The sequence below is a fragment of the Chlamydotis macqueenii genome, chromosome Z (assembly GCF_036417535.1).
Source record: "Chlamydotis macqueenii isolate bChlMac1 chromosome Z, bChlMac1.mat, whole genome shotgun sequence".
Classification (NCBI taxonomy): Eukaryota; Metazoa; Chordata; class Aves; order Otidiformes; family Otididae; genus Chlamydotis; species Chlamydotis macqueenii.
Window position 1 is genome coordinate 48,019,582 of NC_141593.1, and position 16,945 is coordinate 48,036,526.

General features: G+C 39.9%; 1 protein-coding gene across 7 annotated transcripts in view; it reads left to right on the plus strand.

Annotated features, from left to right (window-relative positions):
* RNF38 (ring finger protein 38) overlaps positions 1-16,945 on the plus strand; it is a 112,961-nt gene that overhangs the window by 63,799 nt on the left and 32,217 nt on the right. For 3 of the 7 annotated variants that reach the window (XM_086771091.1, XM_086771095.1, XM_086771092.1), the window contains exon 2: positions 2,918-2,988. The exons of 1 other annotated variant lie outside the window; for it this stretch is intronic. In XM_086771091.1, the coding sequence (XP_086627217.1) occupies positions 2,918-2,988 (71 nt within the window). Of the gene's footprint in view, positions 1-2,917; positions 2,989-8,268; positions 8,583-13,085; positions 13,139-16,945 lie in introns of those variants that run through there. 3 more of the 7 variants (XM_086771093.1, XM_086771096.1, XM_086771097.1) reach the window with 3 other exon arrangements.

Here is a 16,945-nt window from a genome sequence, read left to right on the forward strand (position 1 = left end):
ACTTTACTTCCCTCGATTGTTCTGTACTATGGACCCTTACGTAAACCCAGTCTTTCTCAGTTGTTCATCTGCTCCTGTCTGATCCTTAATGAAGTCCGTAATTACCTTCCTAGTAACTGTGATGTTGTAACTGAATGATGGATTGTGAAAGTCTATAATAAAGAATACAATATATGTGTATATGCATATATAAAACATATATGTGTGTATGTACATGTACTTTAATACACCTGTGTGTATGTACATGCACATAAGTGTACAAGTATGTATACACACACATGCAGAACATAGTTGGGAGTGTGTGTAGAGAGATTCACAACAAGTGAATTCGCAAAACAAATGTTAGAAACATTGTCTACCATCTTTTGAAGCTTCTGATTTTTATTTCTTTTTTCTAAAAAAAACATATTAGTTCTGTTCATTTTCAGTAACTCAGTATGTTATGGCTAGTCCATTTGCTAGCAAACATCCATCTATAAATAAAATAGCAAAGACTCCTTTCTAGACCAAGCAAGAAGGGATTTAGTTTTCCTCATACTGAATGTTAAACTTTTTTCAGTAAGCAGAATTGTCAGTGCTAAATGTCAGGTTTCCCACAGATAATATCAAATAACAGACTCTCAAAGACAGTCTTGCTAAGGGAAGAGGGGTAAAAATCAATAGCAGTGACAGGCAAGCTCTGAGAATCCCTCTTCATTGCCACTGCATAATGATGTTAAAGACCCTGTCTGCAGCAGAGCAGTTTTTAACATAGTGATGCCAAACCTTTTGCAGCTGCCCTTTTTTCTGCCACAAAACTTCCTCTGAGAATGTGTGACAAAAAGGAAGTTAATTGTAATTTTCTACTACTGGCTGTGCACTGCATAATTTAGTTCTGCTGTAAAGATCTGCAGGTTTTTTTAGTGTTAGATTTTCAATTTATCTTCACTTGTAAAATGGCATTATTAGCTCTATTATTTTTGAGTGGCATTAAGGGGAGGCTCAAAATGCTTATTTTCACTATTGTGATGCCCACTGTGAAAAAAGTACGGAATATTTGGCTTAATTGTGAGAAAAATAAATATAGGGAAGTTACTGTAAACTGGTTCTGTTTTCACAAATTTGAGATAAATTTTCTAGTGTTTTTTTCTTGCACAAAGTTATAAAGCAAGAATTTCTTTACCCTTTCTACTACTCTGTGCCCATCGCCATTTTATGTGCCAAACCTTTATACCAAACTTCTTTCAAAAATGTTGTCTTCTAATTTCTGAATAATAAAGGCTACTACTCTTTGATACCCCACTTCTTTATTCCCATAATATTTTTAATATTCTGACTGCAGGAGTGAACAATTCTAAATAGTGGCTATTTATAAATAATAGAATATTTTCTAGAAATAATAGAATATTTTTTGTAAATAATATAATAAACTGTATTCTGCATGTATGTGTATATATAAATATACACTTACATATATGTCTGCACATATGCATAGGTATATCCAAATATCTGTGTATATATACACATATATACATGTGTTTTATATATACACATATATTGTATTTTTTCTTATGGATTTCCACAATCCATTATTTAATAGAAATCTCTACTAAAGTATCTGAAAGCTCTTTTTTTTAATACTTGTGCTTGAATGGATTCTACAGCCAGCCAAAAATTCCTGCAAAATGAGGATGGCCACTAAAAAGCCAGGAGTTTCCCTTAAAAGGGGAACTTAAATAAATGTGTGAGTATGTGGAGGTATAATATTCTTTTTTTTCTTGTGTGTGTTTAAAAAAAAAAAAACAAATAGATTACATTCCATTTCTTTTATGCTTTTTTTTTACAAGGATATTTTCTGTAAATTTAAAGCTAGAATGTTCTGAGATGTTTACAGTATTACTGCAGAAGACACGTTTAAGGGAAACCTCAAATATAATGAAATCTGAAATAATATCTATCAGCTTGCTGTCCCAAGACACTGCAGAACTACAAGCACATTCAAAGGAAGGGACACATGCAGATACAGGGCATTGATGTCTACTGCACCATGTCTGTCTTACTGACAGGATTTGAGATGACACCTGTGACTGGAGACTTGAGACATAATTGATGCAAAGCAATTAATAGGCTTATTAATTAATGAACACATTATTAGGAAATTGGTAGAGCGGTAAAATAGTCAATAGTAGGCCATCAAATCAATTTGCCATTACATTGTAATGCACATTATTATGTTCATCTATAAAGCTGCTAATTACAGATCTAAAGTCTAATGAATCACATCTATGACTATTGAATTACAATTCTTTAAGCACTGAGATGTGTATCACTTTCTCTGAGAATCTTCATGAATAAAATTAAATTTTAATTTATCTCTCTCCTTGGGCAGAAGTCTCAGGACTGACGTAAACCTTTGCAGGGGTGTGCTGTCTCTTTTTTCTTAGGCATAAAGAAACCCGTGGAAAGTCCTGAAGCAGGCAGAAATTCCACCACAAATAAAACTGGTATAATTAAAACTTTTCTGTTTTAGCTTTGGATTTTATCATTGGAAAGAGACTGAGACTGCTGTTTTGTGGCTACCCAGGGTGCTGAAAATTTTAATAAAGGATATGGAACAGGACTATGCTGCCTAAGCATGAAGTGTGTAGCTTCTATTTATATATGTGCACAGGTACTTCACTAATTTTATTCTCTTTAAATGTTTAGAAAACATTATGTGAAGACATTGTTGGCACACTGTGCAAAATGTCTCTCTGATGCTTATTCCATTATCAGAATCAAATGCATGACTTTTCAGACGTAGCTGTCTGGCAACTAAATCTGCGTGGGGAAAAAAAAGGATGTTTGCTAAATTTGTCTTTCTTTTTAGCAGTTACAGGAATTTGGTTATCATTTTAATGATTTTTTTTTTCTCTTTTTATCCCACCTTCTTTTGTAGGTAGCATTGGTACATCCTTTCAATGCCACTCAGTCCATCAAGATCACATTTGTAATGATGACAGTGACAAGGTGAGGCTTACATAAACATTTCCTTCACAAGATACACAAGCATTGGGGTTTTTAATTTATTGCTTTTACTAGACAACAATTGGTTATTTTGCAGGTATAGCAGTTAATTTTCAGAGTTACTCTTTGACCTGTCTCCGGCACATTAAGAAATGGCAATATTTTTGCTAATTTTTGAATAAGGTAGAATGTCTTGTTGTGGAAGTTAGAGCCTAGCTAAGTATTCAAAGCGTTTTTGCAGTGGCTATATTTTCCTCTTTTGAAGTTGGAAACTTAAGGTTTTACAGATAGGAAGCTTCTGTTCAGTGCTGCAGCCTTAAAATACCAAGCTATCTAGTAATGTGCAAGTGTTTTTGTAACCTTTTTTTGGCACATTCTCAGATTAGTTTGCCTTGAATCAGTAGAGTGCTGGCCATTAAATGTTCAATGCTACTTGGATCGGTAATGTAGGTGTGGCATACAGAAGGGAAAAGTTTTGACACTAAACTGCTTGTGAGACTTGCTTTCATGTTTCTGTTATTGTTGATGGCTTTACTGTCTTTAAATAATGCAAATTGATTAACATTAGTTCAACATGTAACATGTATTACATTGTTTGCAAGTGTGACACTTAATGGTAAACTAACTTTTTGTCTTGACATGCCTGGAAAGGCCATGTATTGGACAAATTTTAAATTACCTTTCTTGGGAAGTGGAATACAACCTGCATGGCAATGCCTTGATAAGTGCACAAATCCTTGTGTTTCGAAATTCTGGAGTAAGTTAATTTTATAGATGTTCCAGCTTAGATTTTATTTCAGTGTATGTTTATTTTACTGCTCTATTGCTTTGTTTTCTTTTTTTCCTTCCCACTCTTTCTTCCCTCTTCTTTTTTTAAAACATGATTTTATTTTTAGGTACCATCCTAGATTTGGGGCGTAGTTTAACCTACAGATACTGGTGAAACATGGTAAAATTATTTTTAAGTTTCCAGTTGATGAACTAGTTAACTATTTTCACTAGTATTCATTGCTCCCTTTTTTTTTTTTTTTTTTTTTTTTTTTCCTCCTTGTGCACTCTCTTTCTGGAAGATTCTTGGGTGAGGAGCAGGTGGGGAAAATTTCCTTTCAGAGCCATCGTAGTGCACCAACCACTGGCATTCCCTTTTAACATTTTTCCTTTTCTGTCATTACATGGAAGATCACCTCTGTGTTTGATTGAATGTCTTCCCTTAGTTTTATTTCATATCCGGGTAATTAAAATTGTTTTAAGTCCTGTTGGAAATTCTTTTTCTTAGGTCCTTCACAGGTTTGTGGAGAAGGAGTGGGAAGGGGTTGTTCCAGCTTACCTGGCTTGCATTTCAGAAGAGTGCCTAGCCTTCTGAGTTGTTTGGCACACCACTTGCCTCTATATTAACAGAGAAACTAGGCCACAACTGTACTTTGTTTTTAGGGATGGTGGGAAAAAAGTCTTTCTTATTGGTATTGATTCTGTACCAAATGAGAACTCCCAACTGTAAAAACTGACTAAAGTAAAACTAGCGTAAAAAGCAGAAAGAATGTGTTTTGGATATAGCTCAAAGATATGCTTTCCATCAAATACCAGTCTTATTTAGTAGGAGTTTTGATTTTTCTCTGAGAATATATGAAGCTGTTTGCCTTGCATTTTTATAGGAAATTCTAGTTGATCTCTTGATTAAAATGACCACTTGTTTGGAAAAACAGTGAACAATCTTCAGAACAGACATATGTGGTCTTCTCAGATGTGCCACTGAAATTTGTACTTTTGTTTTAAAAGATAAGATAGAGCACTAATGCTCAGTTAGTTCCATGGGAGGGGTAGAGGCAAACTGGATGTCTGTTGTTCTGTTTTAATTTTTTGAAGGGCTTATGTATATGGATATACTTTTTAAAAAATCCTAAGTAGTGCATCCTAAAAGCAGGTAGTTACAGTACTAGGCTACAATTGCAATTCTCTGCAACTCTTTGCTTGCATGTGACATATGCCTATATTTTTGTATCGGTTTTTAAACTGCTTATTAGTTTCTAGTGTGACTTACTTAGAAAATTAGACTTCCAATTTATTCTGGCATTACTAAGAGACAGCACCTCTCCATTTTGGTGGGAACATCATTTAAAGATAAAATGCAGGATTTCATTGACTTATTTATCTAAAAATGTTTATTTTAGGACCTTTTTTAATTAATTCTAGAAACTTTATGAAAAGCATGCCTTCACAATAGTTTGACATATCTTTGATTAGTCGATATACATGTTTCAGTGAAATAATTTACTGCTCTATGCCTGACAATGTGTAACCAGTTTTTGAATTACAGGAGAAATGTAAAGGATAGTATCTGACTGGCAATCTGCATATATTTTACAGTAGGTTCTCCACAAGCCCAGTCTTCATTTCTTGGACAACAGAATGAGAAAAGTTCTGTACAAAACATGCTAAAGCAATTTTCAATCTTTAGGAAAACAATTCCCAGGCTTCCACTCCAATTACTTGATTTTGTTGACTTGGCACATGAGAAGCTTGAATTCATGTTTAGTGACATCAGCAGGAAACCAAAGTCTAAGATTTTTCATGTGTCACATCACTGCATTAAGAAGGATGTGTCATTGTTGAGAGCATTATTGGTAGTACTAAGAACCCATTTAATTTCGTAGCACCAAAACCAGTACTTTGCATTTTGTCTTACAAAAAGATGTAGTAGAGCATAGGTACAGAGTACATTTCCTATTTTACTTGATGTTGCAAAGTGATTATATTTGAGATACATCTTGAAATAACAGTTGCTTTGGAGGTGGGAGCTTTTAAGGTTCAGTGCAGGAGCCAGGGGACCCTTTTGTCATGTTTGTAATTTCTTTGAAGTATAACCTGCTGTATATGTTTAATACCTATGATTTTTAAATGAATGAAATACTTAAAAGCTGGAATTGTCATTCTTAAAATATTAAATAACAGAACTGAATACATTTCTTTATGGAGCACAGCATTTAAGGAAAGGTATTTGTAACAAGGAACATTCCAAGGAATATTCCAAGGAATATTACTTTGCTTTAGTGCCCATGCAGTGGTTTCCTACTAGTGTTAAACAGAGAGATAGATGCAAGTATATTATGCTGCAGAGCCTTTCAATTAGATTCCATTTATTTCGTTTTTTAAATATTTTTTGTCCTTTGGGTGGTTGTTTGTGTGGTTTATTTCTATGAAAGGATCCTTGCGCAATTTGAAAAGAAACTCCAAAGATGCAACTCTGAACTACTCTTGGGACATCTGCTTTCAGAGATCTCATCAAATTATCTGTTCCTTAGTTCTCATGTACATACAGTTAAAAACCAAATTGACCATCCAGTAGTAATGAAAAAAAAAAAGCACCATGGGATCAATCCAGTGGATTAAAAAAATGGAAGAGAGAGGAAATTATTTCCAGATATTCACCTTGCTTTACTCCTTTTTAACTTTTTTTCATCTATTTTACTCTCACAGTATTATTCCTGTTAGATTTGCTTTCTTACAGTATGTAAGGAATTTCTCTTTGCTTGGTACTTATGACCCAAATACATAACTACATTATTTGATTCACTATTTCTAACCTTTAAATTTTCCCCTTATAGTTAGTACACCTTCCATTTCTTTAGTAATTTCTTGTTCCTGAACTTACTCATGTTTGTCTATCTTTATGGACATCTAGTCCTCAGTCTGTAATCCACAGGGCTATCAACTCTTTTAAAAATATGTTTTTCACAAGAGGGGAAGCATCTTATAAGTTCTAATCCTAAATATATATATATATATATATATATACATATGATCCACTTCTTTGTTTTCCTCTTTGGATAGTGCAAAGTCAGGTAGTATAACCCTAACAGACTCATCCATAGCTTAATTTAAGATGATGGAGGAATTCAGATATTTTAAGATCCATCATATTTATTAATGTGATCTATAAAATAAGACTTGTGGGGAATGTGTGGGGGACAAAACATAGAAAATGGAAAATACAGAAGAAATTTATTTTGCCCCCTCTAGTTTCATAACTGGAAAAAACTTCTTCTGTCCAATTAGGACAGCACTAATTTGTTCCTCTTGGAGTGAGGAGGCACTCCCTCACATTAGTTTCCATTAATTCTGCCTGTTCTTACTGAGTAGCTTCATGCCTTTTTCATTTTCATTTCACATCTAGCAGCTGCTACAATACACAGATTTTAAACCACTTTCATGCCTGGTGTATGGTCTCCTTTAGAGCATTAATTCTTTATATCTTTATATTCTTTAAATATACAGCAGATTATTTTGTTTTCCTGGATCAGACTTGGGGAAACTTTAATCAGACTGAAGTACAGAGAATGGAGGCAGATTTGAAAGGCGAAAACGGTTACGGTGATGCTGCCTTATTTAAGGGGAATAGCTTGAGTAGATCGGGTCTCTGATACCACATTTATTTCCATTTGCCGAGCGGTTCTGCATCAAGAGATAGGCTCCCTGTGGCACTGGTAGCAAAAGGCTGATGATGTTTCTCTAATGACTCATCAGCAGGTGATGTGGCTCCTGTGGGTTCACTTTTTCTAGTCAGACTCGCCGTCTCCTGCGTATCAGGAAAGCAGACGGAACTCCAGAGCCCGTAAGCAAAAGCTGAGCAGACTGCAGGCGGCCGTTGTCGAGAGGCTGGATAGCTTTTGTGACGTTGTGGTTTTGAGGGCAGAGTCACCAGTGCCCCCAGTCCCTCAGGCCCGGTTCCCGCTCTCTCTCTAGTCGAGTCTTTTCCCTGCCTGGTGTCTCAGGCTCTCCCACAGGCCCGCACCCCCGCAGCCTGCGGCTGTGCAGCCCGTTTCCTTTACAGTTCTGGGCAGGGAGCGGCGTGGCAGCAGGGAACCACTGCCGAAGCCAAAGTTGGCCTGAAGGCTCGGGCCCAGGACCTGCCGCCGCCGCCGGGGCAGGAGCAGAGGACTGGGCTGCAGAGCGGTAGGAGGAAGGTGCGGAGCGCCAAACCGAAACTGAACGGGAGCGGGTCCTGCGCCTGCGCGTGGAGCTCCGCCCAGCCGGCGACAAGGGCGCAGGGAGAGCGGCTTTCGCTCCAGTGCGCACGCGCCCGAGGTTTTTGACTCGCGCGCGCGGGTGGGCTGCTCGCGCCCTCTTCCGGCCATTGCAGTGACGTACTGGAGCCGGCCTCTCTGCCGCCCCCAGGTGCAGACAAAGGACGCCCTGCGTCGCTGCTCGAGGGGCGGAGCAGTCTTGCTCTGTCCCGCCCCTTGGGGGCCCGGCCGGCTGCGGAGTGACGTGACGGGGGCGGTGGTGCGCGCAGCGTCGCAGCGGGCACGGAGGAGCGGAGTATGGCGGGCGGCTGCGGTCACCGGCCGCGGCAGCAAGCGGCGGCAGCGCGGATGCAGAGCGGGCGAGGGGCATGGGGACAGCTCGCTCTCTGATGGGCAGAGGGCGCCGGGCCCACGCTCCCGGAAGCGATAGCGCGGGCAGGCGGTGTAGGCCCGGCCCGGGCGGCGGCAGCGGGGCCGCCGGCCGACGCGACAGGAGGCGGCGCGGGAGCCTTGACGGTGACTGCGGGGTGCGCAGAGGAGGCGGGGGCGCGGCCCCGCCGTGCCCCGCTGCTGCAGGTACCGGGATAGGGGTAGGCGTGGAGCAGGTAGATAGCAGGTAGGGGTGGAGGCGGTGGGCCCGTTCGGGGCGGGGCCTCACCGGCGCCGCCCGCTGCCCCGCGCTTGTCGGCGCCGAGCCTGGTAGCCGAGCAGGGGAAAAAGGGGCCGCAGCAGGCGGCCCCGGACGATTTCGCGCCGGACCTGGCTCTTGGGTCGCTGTTCGTAGGCGTGTAGGGCGAAGGAGACGGCGCGGCCTGGGCTTGAGGTCGCCCGAGCGGCCCCGAGTGCCCACATGGAAGCCGAGCTTCCACGTGGGCCAGCCTGCAAAATGGGCGAGAGCTCTGCGAGGTTAATTCGGGTGACATAAGCATTTGAACCTGTTAAAAATGCTTTATCTGCTTTGGCAAAAGGTAGAACTTGGACCTGAAAATCAGCTGAGTTTCCAGACCTGAGCTGCTGTGCATTGTCCTCAAAAAGACAGGCAAGTCTGATGTGCTGCATGCAAGGAGGTAGCAAGTACTTCTGAAGCACCAAGCAGCTGATTGATCTCCCATTCTTACAATAAAATGAAGTTTCTAGGTGTCTTTAATCCTCTCGAGTTAGTTGAGAAAGGAAAAACTGTTCAAGGAAATGTTGATGTTAGCAAGCATACGTTAAAATGTATTAGTAGTTTTTTGGCGTATATCTGTTAATGCCTATTTCTGCATAACATGAAGGGGGTGGTTTTATACTTAAACCAGAAAGATACTTCTTGTTTCCTCAAGAATTCTGTCTTAAAACTGATTATGCATTGAGTGAGGTGTTTTTTTGGAGACATCTAGTTTAACTCGTAATTGTTTATAGCCAGTAATTTACTTATTCCTTACACGGGAGTTCATTCAAGTCTAAGTCATGAGAACATTTATGAATATGTAGCATATGCATTTTGAAATTCATTTTTGAGGATAGTATTTGGAGCAAGTGTATAGATTCTGATAAGTTCTTCAAATGTATAGTAAGGCAACTGGAATGGTGAGATGAACATGCTTACTGATAGTCTACCTTGTACAAGTGTTGCTTACTACTTGATTAGATGTTGCTGCTGAAGTACTTGTTCTTAAATGCCATTCATTTAGACAACTACATTGGTTTCAGTTGCCAGATTTATGGTATTTATTCACATCTCATGGATTTTGCTATTTGCTGGCCCAACAGACTCCTTAACTGCTTCACAGTACTACAAGAATCATAGAAGAGTAAGGGTTGGAAGGGACTTTTAAAGGTCATCTAGTCCAACCCCTCTGCAACAAGCAGGGACATCTTTGAGGGACATCAGGTTGCTCAGAGCCCCATCCAACCTGGCCTTGAATGTTTCCAGGGACTGGGCATCTACCACCTTTCTGGGCAACCTGTTCCAGTGTTCCACCATTCCCATTGTAAAAAAAATTGTTTCCTTATATCCTGAATCTGCTTCTTTCTATTTTAAAACCATTATCCCTCATCCTATCACAACAGGCCCTACTAAAGAGTTTCTCCCCATCTTTCCTATAAGCCTTGTTTAGGTACTGGTAGACTGCTATAAGGTCTCCCCGGAGCATGAAAAATACAAACCTTTTTTTCTTTCAGGAGCATACTGCTATTAGAGGCTCACTGTTCTGAGAAAGGAAGAAACTCCGTTTGAATACTTACATGTCCAGTAAGAGAAAAGAGGGTGCAGTCATTACAGGATTAAGTATGAGACAGGAGAGTGAGTAGGTGTCATGGCGGATTTAATTGCTAGTATGAAAGTTAATAAAATTGTTAATATTCCTTAATGACCAAATGTGTAGGCAAAAAGACCTATGCATATATAGAATAATGATGTGAAGAAGGTTTCCAGGGAATTGTTGCCAGGAGATAGTAATAGTGGTAACTGCAAGAAGAAAAGTTATATATAAATAAAAGTGGGTTATAAATTAGGGATCTGAAGATTCTCCGATGTGAAACTTATTTTGTCATCTTCCTAGTTTATAGAGCAAGTTAAACTTTACTTGATTCGCATCTAGTTCACTTTGATTTTTTTTTTTTTAAATAGCATAATAAGTACTGAACTGAAGTTGCAAGTTTATCAGTCCTTGCTTTGCACCTGCAGTGGTATGAGAGTCACGGTATATCATTGTCTTTTCATTTTCTGAAATACGTGGTTTTGGCTTGGAAGCTGACATCAGTGGCATCAGTGCATTGTGATTTGTGAAGTTTATGCATCAGCTCATCTAAATACATTTTTAATACGGTTGATTGACATTATAACAGGAGATTATTTACATGATTTAAAGTGATATTGTTGATTAAATCAAATTTTGTTTCAACTCTTTACTAAGAAAGTCTAAGAATTAAATGGTTTCTGTGCAGACTGTTAGAGTATAAAACATTGTGCAGTTAGGAAGACAAGTTACTTCTTCAGGGCTACTATTGAGTTGAAACTTAAATTCTTGTTGCATTTCAAAGCTGTTGTACGTGTTTGTCCATGGAAGCTACATGGGCTAAATTGCTAATGAATCTAATGGGAAATTGTATAGAGCAAGTCTTGGACTTCTAAAGGTTTTCTCATTTAATCTTTGTATGTAGCTCCACCACCTCCACACACCCACTCCCCACCCCAGAAGGATTTGAAAAATAGGAATAACTGTACAGGTAGGATGTGAAATTTCTTTTCTTTTTTTTTTTGTATTTTTAGTTAGAGAGTTGTTTGACTGTGGAGAACTGATTCTTGAAACTTCTGGAAAGATACAGGTTTGATTTGACCAATTTATGGAGAAATAAGCTGTGATTTCCTTCTCTACATAAGCATCTATATCAAGTTAAGTAATCTAATATGGCATATTTAAATTCTGTTGTGGGCAAAGCTTGTCTAGGTCTCTGATTTAACGGGATTATTTTCATGATTTTCAATCTTTAGCTTCACTTGGGGGGGGGGTAGGTTCCTCTTTTGCTAAGCTCTTGAAAGATCAAGGAAACTTCTTTGCTTTTTGGTGCCTTCTACTGATTTCTGTTTGTCAGAACATGGAAATCTAGGGATTTTTTTCTCTTTTAAGAGCAGTAAAAAGCTAACAGCAGCAGCTCTTTAAAAACACTAGGAAGGGAAAAGCAAGAAAGGAAGCCTTTTTGTACCTTAAGCGTTTTGCTGATTGCTGTCCAGCCAGTTTGTCTGGATTGCAGTGAAACTGTTGCTCACCTGGTAGAAAAGCAGCATAAAGCTGCCTCACCTGGTGTCTTTTGTAGGCATTCCAGCTCTAAAAAGACTGATACCTTTGCTCTTCTGCTTTCAGAAAAATAGAGACTTTCTCTCTTTCATGTCCACAGTTGCTGGTTCTCGGTGAGCAATTTCAGATTTGCTCTCCTAGAACTCTTCACCTCCTGGTTAACATTGCTTTTTGTATTTCCCACTACAAGCTGCATTTTCAAAATCTAATTCTTAGAGATCAATCTCTTGCCAAAGACATTTAAAACTATTTTGATGGTAAGTACTGAGGGAGGAGGTTTGTGTGTTGGTGTCCTCTGTGTGCAAGTCTGTTGGGAAGGCATTGGAAGTGAATATAAAACAAGAAGGGAAATTAAGAGATTGAAGAAATAAAGGAGTAGGGGTAGGTATCATTTAAATAATGTTGTGGAAAGAACTTGTAAAGACAAATAGCAGAGTTCCAAGTGGATGAGTATGGGTTTGAGAAAAAAGTTCAGATGTGAACACAAAGAGGCTGGCAAGACCAATATGCATTTGATCATTTTGTATGAGAATCTCTACTGAGCATAGGTTAGAGATCATACAGAGGAAACTTTCTTCCTCTTTATTCTAAGTTTTCTTATTGTATCAGAGAACAGTCAGAGCACTGCTCCTCAAATTCAGATACAAAGACCTAGTATAGTGTCTGGCTCTGCTTTCAATATATGGCTATTTACATATATCTGTATTGTAATGTGACTTAACAGTTCATAGCTGTGATGATGACTTTGTTCGGCATAGGGCAGAGCTTCTGTGTAAAAAAAAACAAAAAAAAAACAACAAAAAAAACCCTGCACATTTGAATTTCTTGCATAATTTAAACTTTCATGTATTTTTTCTCCGTAGTAAAAATATTGGATGAGATGAGAAGTAAGTCAGCAAACCATGCTTCCTTGAGTGCATTTGAGGGAGTGAGGCTTTTTTTCCTTCACATGTGGTCTGATATGTATCGTGGGGGGTTGGGGGTTTTTGTTTTTGTTTTTTTTTTAACAAAACTTATTCTGACTTTGCATGAGAATAATTTTATTTTCTGAAGTAAATGAGTAAATCTATACAAGTATAAGCTGTTTGTTGAAGCTGAGGACCTATACTGTTTTCTCATATTCCTCTTTTAGGTTAACTTAGCAGAAAATACAAATTCTTTCTTTGTTTTGCTGTCTCCCATAATTTGTCAGTTACATTAAGAGGACTGACTTCTCTATCCATTGCATCCTATTATAAGGATTATACATGTCTAGATGACTTCTGTTAGATGACAGCCTCCCACTATGTGTATTTTGTAGGGGCAGAGGAACCAGCCACTGTTGCAGCAGTTAATGTGTTCACAGGGCCTCTGGTGAGTCTGATGCATGCAAAAATGAAATTCTACACACTACTGAGGGCAAAAGGTGTATTCAGATCCCAGCTAATGGAGAAGAACAGTTTTTTTCCCAAAGCTTTTCAAAACAACTGTTTAACTTACACAAGCTGTTAGTAAAAATGAAATGGCCTGTGTATGTTTAAAACAAGTACTCTGTTAAGATGTAGTGCATAGCCTAAATATGATAAGCTTTAAAAAGAATCATAGAATCAGTTAGGTTGGAAAAGACCCTTTAAGATCATTGAGTTAACCATAAACCTAGCACTACCAGGGCCACCAGTAAACCATGTCCCTAAGTGCCATGTCTACTCATCTTTTAAATACATCCAGGGATGGTGATTCAGCCACTTCCCTGAGCAGCCCATTCCAGTGCTTGATAAGCATTTTGGTGAAGCAGTTTTTCCTAATATGCAATCTAAACCTCCCTGGCCCAACTTGAGGCCGTTTCATCTCGTCCTATCACTTGTTACTTGGGAGAAGAGACCAACACTCTCTTCCCTACAACCTCCCTGCAGGTAGTTTTAGAGAGCAATGAGGTTTCTCCTCAGCCTCCTTTTCTCCAGAATAAACAACCCCAGTTCCCTGAGCTGCTCCTCATAAGACTTGTTCTCTAGAACCGTCAGTTTCATTGTCCTTCTTTGGACATGCTCCAGCATCTCAATGCCTTTCTTGTAGTGAAGGGCCCAAAACTGCACACAGTATTCAAGATGTGGCTTCACCAGTGCCAAGTACAGGGACGCGATCACTTCCTTATTCCTGCTGGCCATGCTATTCCTGATACAAGCCAGGATGCTTTTGGCCTTTTTTGGCCACCTGGCGACACTGCTGACTCCTATTCAGATGGCTGTCTACCAGCACCCCCAGGTCCTTTTCCAGCTTTCCAGACACTCTTCCCCAAGCCTGTAGCGTTGGATGGGGCTGTTGTGACCAAAGTACAGGACTTGACCTAGTTGAACTTCATAAAATTGACCTTGGCGCTTTGATCCAGCCTGCTCAGATCCTTCTGTAGAGCCTTCTTACACTCCCGCCCAACTTCGTGTCATCTGCAAACTGATTGAGGGAGCACTCACTCCCCCCATCCGCATCATTGATAAAGACATTAAACAGAACTGACATTAAACAGTACTGAGCCCTGGGGAAGACCACTTGTGACTGATTGCCAACTGGATTTAACTCTGCTCCCCCCAGCTCTTTGGGGCCCGCCATCCAGCTATTTTTTTTACCCAGCCAAGAGTATGCCCATCCAAGCCGTAAGCAGCCAGTTTCTCCAGGAGAATGCTGTGGGAAACAGTGTCATCGGCTTTATGAAAGTACTGAAACAGAATCCTAGGTTTGTTCTATTGTTAAGGATAATTCTGCAGAACATGTAGTGTTCTGTAGTGTAAATGAATCTATTTTAACAATAAATTGGTTAACAAGATGCCAACCATAACATTATGCTCAGTGAGCATACCATTGTGTTCAGCTATTTGTAGGTGATACAAAGAGTTTACTTGTCCTAAATTGTATGAATGACAAAGTAAGGCCTTTGTATTTGTTTCAGCTGTGAAAATTTCCTGTTGTGTGGGAAATGTCCTGGAAGAGGGAAAGAACAAATTAATTATCAGAAATGGGAGAAACAGAACTGAAATACAGGGTGAGACACCCTCACACCTTGGTGTTGGAGACTGTAACGACAGTTACATACTACAACTTGCAGTTGTACTGTCTGCCATTTGGAATTTGTTTTCTTCCTCATTCTGTAGGATCTCCCCAGAGAAGAAGGAAGTTGAAAAACATAGACCTTAGAGTGCCTTATTCTTAGAATTAAATACTTCAGCCCTTTTTGAATTTTCAGGCCTGTGTTTAAATGCAACTCCTTAAGTTTTATGACTTCTTTTGACACTAATAGCAGTGTGTGTGTATTGCAGTACATTGAAGAACATTCTGTATTTACATGACAATTTGCATGTACCAATTAAGTAGATAGGTTGTTTTGTGGATTTATTGTGTAGTTTCTAAAATGGATTAAGAGTATTTTTTGTTGAGGCTTCAGATTTCTGGCAGTATGGAGGGACTATATATATATATATATGTAGTTTATATATATATATATAGTTTAATGTGGGGGGAAAATCTTTAAGTGGAAAAAGTGTGATTTATTTTATAACTGTCTTAATTACCCTGTCTCTGCTGATGTACCTGCATATTAGTTTCACATACCTGAATTTAAAAGTCAGCAGTGAATACATACTGTGCAGTCAAACTATATGAAGAGAAGACTTTAGTATGAAGACAACTTTGAGCCATACTTCTCTTCAGACTCCTTGTCCCATCAGCTAAAAGAGCAGAATTCTTTTAAAATTGAAAACTTGGTATTTTTGAAATGTGACTATATCTGAACGCCTTATCTTGATTTCACCACTTCCTCTTGCCCTGGCGATGTTTTAAGTATATCAGTGTCAGTATATTTTATGACATTTAAAGTCATATCTTTATAGGAATTAACATATTTTAATAGTACACATGAAAGTGTAATCTGTTTCAGCCTGTTATGTAGAGAAATTATCCCTCTTTCTGTAGCTAAAAAAATGATTTTAATTAAAAACTTGTATTCTGTTTTATTTACATACCAAAACAGGAGTTCAGGACTCTCTGTATGTGAAGAAGTTGCTGTTAGCACTGTCTCCTGAAATGGCACTTTCTGTATTTTATTAGGTAGTTGTCGTAGTTTAGCCCCACTCGGGACCAGACTACCCAGTCTCTCTCTCCCCACCCAGCCTCTGAGAGAATAGGGAGAGATAATATTAAAAAAAAGGATCAAGGTTTGAGATAAGGACGGGAAGAGATTCTTAAAAGTTACTGTTACGGGCAAAACAGACTCGACTTGGGGAAAACTGTTCGTTTATTACTAAAATCAAAGCAGGATAATGAGAAAGAGAACAAGATAACTTCCCCACACCCCTCCCTCTTCTCAGGCTTAACACTATTTCTACCTCCTCACCCCCATTGCCTCACCCCCTCTGGGGGTGGAAGAGGGAATGGGGGTTATGGTCAGTTCATCACACGTTGTTTTACACCACTCCTTTTTCCTCGGGGCAAGACCTCCTCACGTTCCTCCCCTGCTCCAGCCTGGGGTCCCTCCCGTGGGCTGCAGTCCTTCGTGAAACTGCTCTGGTGTGGGTCATTTGTTCCACGGGGTGCAGTCGCTCTAGAACAGCTGTCCCAGCGCGCCCTCCACAGGCCACAGCTGCCTTCAGGCATCCAACTGGCTTGATGTGGGGTCCTTCACGGGCTGCAGGTGGATCTCTGCTCCTCTGTGGGCCTCTATGGGCTGCAGGGGGACAGCCTGCTTCACCATGGTCGTCACCATGGGCTGCAGGGGCATCTTGGCCAGGAGCAGCTTTACCCCTCCCCTTCGTTCTTCACTGACCTTGGCATCTGCAGCCATTCCTCTCACAATAAATTCTTCACAATTGGCTCAGGCAGACACCTGTCAGGTTCTCTTCACATCTCCCCTCCACTTCTCACTTCTTGCAGCAAGGCTGGGCTGAGTCCAGACGAGACAGCCGCCTGGTGGGAGGCCAGAGGGTGAGGGCTGCAAGTCCCACAAGGCTCACACCTCCCCCTGTCTGCCCCTGCTCCAGCTTCTTCACAGCTTTGGGGTTTTTTTTTTTTCTTTTTCTTCTGTTTTTCCCATTCTTAAATACGTTATCACAGAGGCGTTATCAGGGAACATTCTGCTACCAACTGGCCAGCAGCGGGTCCACCCTAGGACCAGTCAAGTCCACTGGACAAAGGGGA